Source organism: Colossoma macropomum, unplaced genomic scaffold, assembly GCF_904425465.1.
Source record: "Colossoma macropomum unplaced genomic scaffold, Colossoma_macropomum, whole genome shotgun sequence".
NCBI classification, from domain to species: domain Eukaryota; kingdom Metazoa; phylum Chordata; class Actinopteri; order Characiformes; family Serrasalmidae; genus Colossoma; species Colossoma macropomum.
Window position 1 is genome coordinate 18090354 of NW_023494806.1, and position 5929 is coordinate 18096282.

Genomic DNA, 5929 nt, shown 5'->3' on the forward strand with positions numbered 1-5929 from the left:
TATTTTCGTTTTACGTTTTGAAAACATCTGTGGTTGAAATGGCAGAAGCCAGAGTGCCTTTTGACTCAGTTCGCAAGAACATTTGAAAAACCACAAACATGTTACTTATGCCTTAGTGGCCTTGACATACAATACATACATACACTTCACAGAGTATTTTAGTTAAGAAAAAATAAAACATAACACAAAATAGTGGAAAAACCTGGAAAAAGACAAATGATGTTTTATAATAAGAAATACTGCACTGTAATTATTTGGATGCCACAGGTCACGAAGGCCTAAACATTTGCATAAATTTCCTCATCTCTGTGGGGAAAAATGAGAAATAGAGGACATTAAAGCACAAATACAAATGAATGCATAAATTGCTATTTAAATGGTAGTGTGCAAATGCTGATGTAGTCCTTACTTTTCAGAAGACTTGGTTTTCCTAATGTCCATGTGTGTTGCAGTGTCCACAGGCTTAGCCAACCCTGACAAATACAAAAACAGTACAAAAAACAAGAAATGTAATATCTTATGAACCTCATTGCTTTATGAAAAAAATAAACCTATTCTGAAACCGATGCCTGCAACAAAGGACCATCTAGATTGTGACAAGCGTAAGGTTCAAAAGCCAGCGTCTGTCATTGCGGAATATTGGTGGATAACCTGCACATTTGTGAAGGCACCATTAATGCTGAGAACATTTTCGAGCAGTACTTGCTGCCTCCTAGACAACGTCTTTTTCAAGATCAAAATGGTCAAGTTGTTCATATTTCTGTGTTAGAAAAAAAAGCAGGAAACATATTTCAAACAATTATGAAAAGATTCCTAACAGGCATGCACAGCCAGGTAGACCACTAAATCAGTCAGCATCAGATAAACATGGCTTCAAGCTTTCATCTTTTATAGACAATTAAGCTCCACTCTTGCTTCAGATCTAAAAAAATCCACAGGTGCTTCTGTCCATCCTTCCACTGTGAGAAGACAACTCAACACTATGAGTCTGAAAGGATGTGTAGGTGTCAAGAAGCTGTTACTGAGAAAAGTAAATAGACAAAAGCATTTGCATCTCACACAAAGAAGCAGCTGGTGTTATTAGAAGTAGGAGACAAACTGTAAAATGGTTATGTCTTTGAGTAACACTCATAAAAAACTGGCAAAAATAATTGGAAGGAACTGACAGAATCCAACTCTGAACTACTTTGAGTAATTATCATCTCTCTAGTACTCAAATGAAGAAGCTTTAAAGGTGACAAAGCTGGTGAAAAGGATCTGTTGACAACTGTAAACAAGTGATGGGTCTGCTCCTTACCTTTCTTGTACAACACGGCTAAAGTGACTAAAAAAAGAATGAAGAATATTCCAGAAAGTATCGTAACGAATAAGAAGAGTGGAAAAGGGATCTGCTGCTGTTGCTCCTGAGCTTCGCTGAAGTAAATTGAAAGATGCTGCGTTCCATTCTCTCCATGTATCTGGCAGGTGTAGTTGGTGTTGGGCAGATTTGCAGGAATAGTGGACGATGCTCTTGCAAAGCCACTTTGAACAGACACCTGAGAGGCATTCATGTTCCCTAGAATGATCCATGTCACTGTTGGAGGAGGTGTTCCTTTAACATCACACGTAACAAACTGCTCTCCTGATGGAAGTGTTTGTATGTAGATACTGTCTAGTGTTTGCGGCACAGCTGGAAAAAAGTATCTCACTGTTAGTGTTATCCTGTGACCCAATTCTACCATTGTGGACCATCATTAAGTCATTCTTACAAACATCACAGCTGGCATGGGACAACTGTCCAAAATGTTGCAGAGAAAATGCTTACATTTTTAGAAACGATCAAGGTGACACTGAGTGGTCCTTTTTAGACACTCAACAAACTCTCTGTAACATGTCAAAAACATATGAGGGTTAGGATTAGGTTTTGGGTTGAGGTTAAGGTTAGGGTTAAGATTAGAGTTAGGTTTTGGGTGAAGTTGGGTAATGTTAGGTTTTACGTAATGGAAGTAACATAACAATACATCTACCTAATGCATGTAACATCTTAAAGACATTGACTTCAATGTATTCAGATTCTTCACTACTGCTACTTCACTGATTGTTGTTGATGTGTTACTGATAATCTGTTAAGAGTTTAAGAATCATCTACAAAAGACCACTCAAAATAAAGTATAACCACAATCAAAATCTCATATTTTACCTCGGATGTTTAAGATGGTTCCTGTAGTGGTTTCATAGGCATCTTCTTTCTTATCCAACTCAAAACGACAGAAATACTTGTCTCTGTCCATAAACGAGACCGTTTTAATCCTCAATGAGATGTTGTTTCTTCTTGGATTGCCAGATAATGAGTAATGTTCAGTAGACTCTGAGCAGTTGTGTCCACTTTCTGACAGATTTCCTTTGCTCAGACAGCGGAAAATTACTTGCGATTTGGTTCTCCAAATTACTGTTATATTACCCTGGTAGTCTGGATACGGAGTTGTAAAATTGCAAGGGATGATGGCATCTTCACCAATGTCTTGGTCGACAGCTTCAGGTACTGTCATCGACCACTTGTTATCCGCCATGAGACCTAAAGTAAAAAGAATGTTCATGTTAACAAGTAAATTAACACAATGCTCTATAAGAAACAGCAAACAAGGTACTACATTTTCAAACATTAGATGTGGAGAATAAGTTACATATCATACCTGGAGAGCAGAAAGAAAAGAAAAATATTATTTTAGCGAGCTCCATCGTCACTCATGTAATTCACATGTGAAGCATATTGTTCAGCTGTAAAAGTCCCCCAGTCAGGCCCCTCCTCTACTTTGATGCCAAATATAGAGGTCACGTGTTGTGGTCACACTACGTAGTCATTAGTGTAGAAACACCTTCTAACTGATCCCTCCTGCTGGGACCTCTACAATTTGCAAATGTCAGAAAGATGAGATTCAAAAATGATGAATGTTTGATAAGGAAAGTTTAGTAAGTTTTAAAAAAACACTTTGCAAAATAAAAGTACTAATAAGGATTCTTTGGAGTGATAATATAGAAAAAGACTTTTAATGAATGGCTGTTTAATAGGAGTGTAACAGTGCTTTGTGACATTATGAGCATTCATATTAACATGTAATTAAGAACACTGCTGTGTGATCAACTCTTCGTGTAAAATGGGTCATTGTAGAGAAAGTACTGTGTTTTCTTTACAGTGGTGCTAGGAAATAGGAGTTGCAATGTCTACAATACAGCCATGCTGTTCACAATCCAAAACCAAAAATAAATCTAATTGTGTCTTTTGAGTTTTTAAATGTAATGTTACAAATGGCAAAATAAGAGTAAATCGCAAAAACGAGTCTTCTTTAAGGGACAACATTTAGATTGTAAAGATTTAATTATACAGAATATAGATAAACAGTAAGATAAAATATGTATAATCTGTATCAGTATAAATCTGAAGTAGATCTTAAAAAAGTTAAGCGTCCTACATGGAGAGCAACATAAAAAGAAAACTATTTGCTCCATCTTCACTTTGGTCATTTCTTCTAAACATACAACTGATGTTAATAAGCTCTGAATGTAAGATGACCACTAATTCAGGCGCTTCCTTTACTTTAAAGTCAGAATGATGGTCAGGGCTGGTTCTATCCAGCAGCTTCACTCTTACCACCACATTACACAATCATCTCTAATGTTTTCTTTCAAAACTATCAATATTAAGAAGAGAAATTACAATCTACACTTGGCCAACATACAATGACACAAGCAAAGCAACCTTGATGAAGCTTGAGGTATGAAGCTACAGGAAGGTCTGACTCATGTTGTATTTTCTATTTCCTTTGCTGAGTGGTGGAGGCCTCTATTCAAACACACTGCAGTTTGAGTCTCAATGATTCACCAAGCAAATTTTGTACTGTAAAGAATCATCTAGAATTAGAATCACAGTCACTGGGTTTATATAGTAATTTGTTTGCTTGTATATAGTAATGTTACTACTATATACTATATAAATAGTATGTTTGTGTAGTAATGTTTTGCTACAGTATTTCAGTTTGTGGTTAGGGTGTTGCTTGCTGGTTGCTATGTGGTCACTAAGGTGTTTCTTGGCTATTGCTATGCTAGCTCGGGTGGTTGCTAAAGTGTTGCTAGGCCATTACGACTTCATCCCAGGTAGTTGGTGTCATGTTGCTAGCAGGGGTATAAAGAGTACTGAAAATCCTTACTCAAGTACAAGTACTGTTACTGTAGTGATAATTTACTCAAGTACAAGTAAAAGTATGTGCAGACTGCTCAATTAATCATGTAGTTTTAGTGAGAGTCCTGCTGCCCATCAGCTCCCTGGACTCTAGCTTACATTTACAGGTGTGAATCTATACAGACAGTCAACACATTCACAGCCTTCAAACTTTATATATTCACTGATATCTGTTCAGAACATTTCCACCTTTTAAATCAGCAGCAAACATCAGCAACTTACCCAGCTTTGATTTTTACTGTAATATATTTCACTAGTAATTATGCTGATCACTGCATACAGAATCAGACATTATTACTACATTTAACAGTTAAGAGAGGGAGATAGAGAGAGATAGAGAGAGAGAGAGGGCGGGAAGGTGGGGAGGGATCAGATCAGGCCAGCAGACTTCAAGTTTAATAAACAGAAACTTCATAAAAGAAAGAAGAAAACCGTAAACACGGTACCTGTTTAGCTCGGATCAGCTAGCTCGGCTAATGCTGCCTCAGGCTGGACTCGAGTTGTGAGAGCGGATCTAGCAACCTGTTCAGGTAAAGCCAAAGTTTCTTTGAGGAGTCTGATGGATCTGACGCTAACAGAGTTGGCTGTTGGTTAAAACATTTAATAAAGTGACAAACCAGAGAGGGGCTCCAAAAACAGGCCAAGGTCAAACATAGGCGAATGGGTATATACACAGGCGAGACATAGACAAGGTCAAAAAGGCAGGCAAAATGGTCAGAACATGATAGAGTCCAGAGATTTCAGGCAGAAGTGATAATCAAGAAAACCAAAGCAAAGTCACAAACCAGGAAAATCACAGAATAACAAATGGTTTGATAATGAATAGCAGGTTGAAACAATACTTCACAAAGACCTAGTCTAAAAGTCTGGGCTTTATACTAACTCTAAAGGAACAAATAACAAGGGAAACAGGTAAAAGTGATCAGTAATCAGGAGAAGCTGAACATGGATAGGTTCGTTGTACAGAATCTGGAGTTATGTGACCTCCTAGAGGATTCTGGAAGCTGGAGTTCTCAATGGAGTGAGGAGCAGGTGTTTCAGTGGAGCCGGTGAGAGGCATGACAGTACAACCACCTCCCCCATGGAGCCTGCGGCAACCACCAACCATGCAACCAGAGGCACTGGCAGAACAACCCCTGGAGCCGTTGCGGTGCTGGACAGACAAGGTCTCACAGAAAGGATCCCTAGAGGGGGCCCCAGCACTTGCAGGACAGGAACTGGGCACTTCTCTCTTGGGACATCCCCTGGGATGAAGAGCGGCTTTTCAGGGTGCTGGCTGTGTCAGCAAACCTGGGTCCAGGACAGAGATGGGCACCCAACTTCTCTCCTCGGGACCAAAACCTTCCCAGTCAATCAAATACTGCAGAACACCACCACGGCGCCTGGAGTCCAGCACCTGCCAAACAGCACGGACAGAGGTGCCCCCAACCTCCAGAGGTGCATGTGGAGCCTTCCCAAGTAAAACTTTGTCCAATGGTTTGAGAAGAGAAACATGAAAAATTTAGAAACTCTGTACTGGGAAGGCAACTCAAGTTTGTAAGTAACATCGGTTAATTACTTTGAATGGACCAATATACTTGGGTTTTAATTTCCTACTACCCTCCCCAAACCTGAAATCCCTGGTCAACAACCAAACCTGCCCTCCCGGTGATCGTAGTGGGTCTCTCACCGATGGCGATCGGCTTGTTCCTTGTAATGTTGAATAGCCATCTC

General features: G+C 39.3%; 1 protein-coding gene across 1 annotated transcript; it reads right to left on the bottom strand.

Moving 5' to 3' along the window:
- Nucleotides 1-251: 251 nt before the first annotated feature.
- On the bottom strand, nt 252-2772 carry LOC118827567 (sialic acid-binding Ig-like lectin 15). The gene is made up of 5 exons (XM_036598978.1): nt 2673-2772; nt 2180-2554; nt 1298-1669; nt 410-473; nt 252-306 (listed from the first exon to the last, which is right to left on the bottom strand). Exons 1-5 carry the CDS (start codon nt 2716-2718, stop codon nt 279-281), a joined length of 885 nt encoding a protein of 294 aa, XP_036454871.1. The 5' UTR covers nt 2719-2772; the 3' UTR covers nt 252-278.
- Between the last annotated feature and the right edge of the window lie 3157 nt (nt 2773-5929).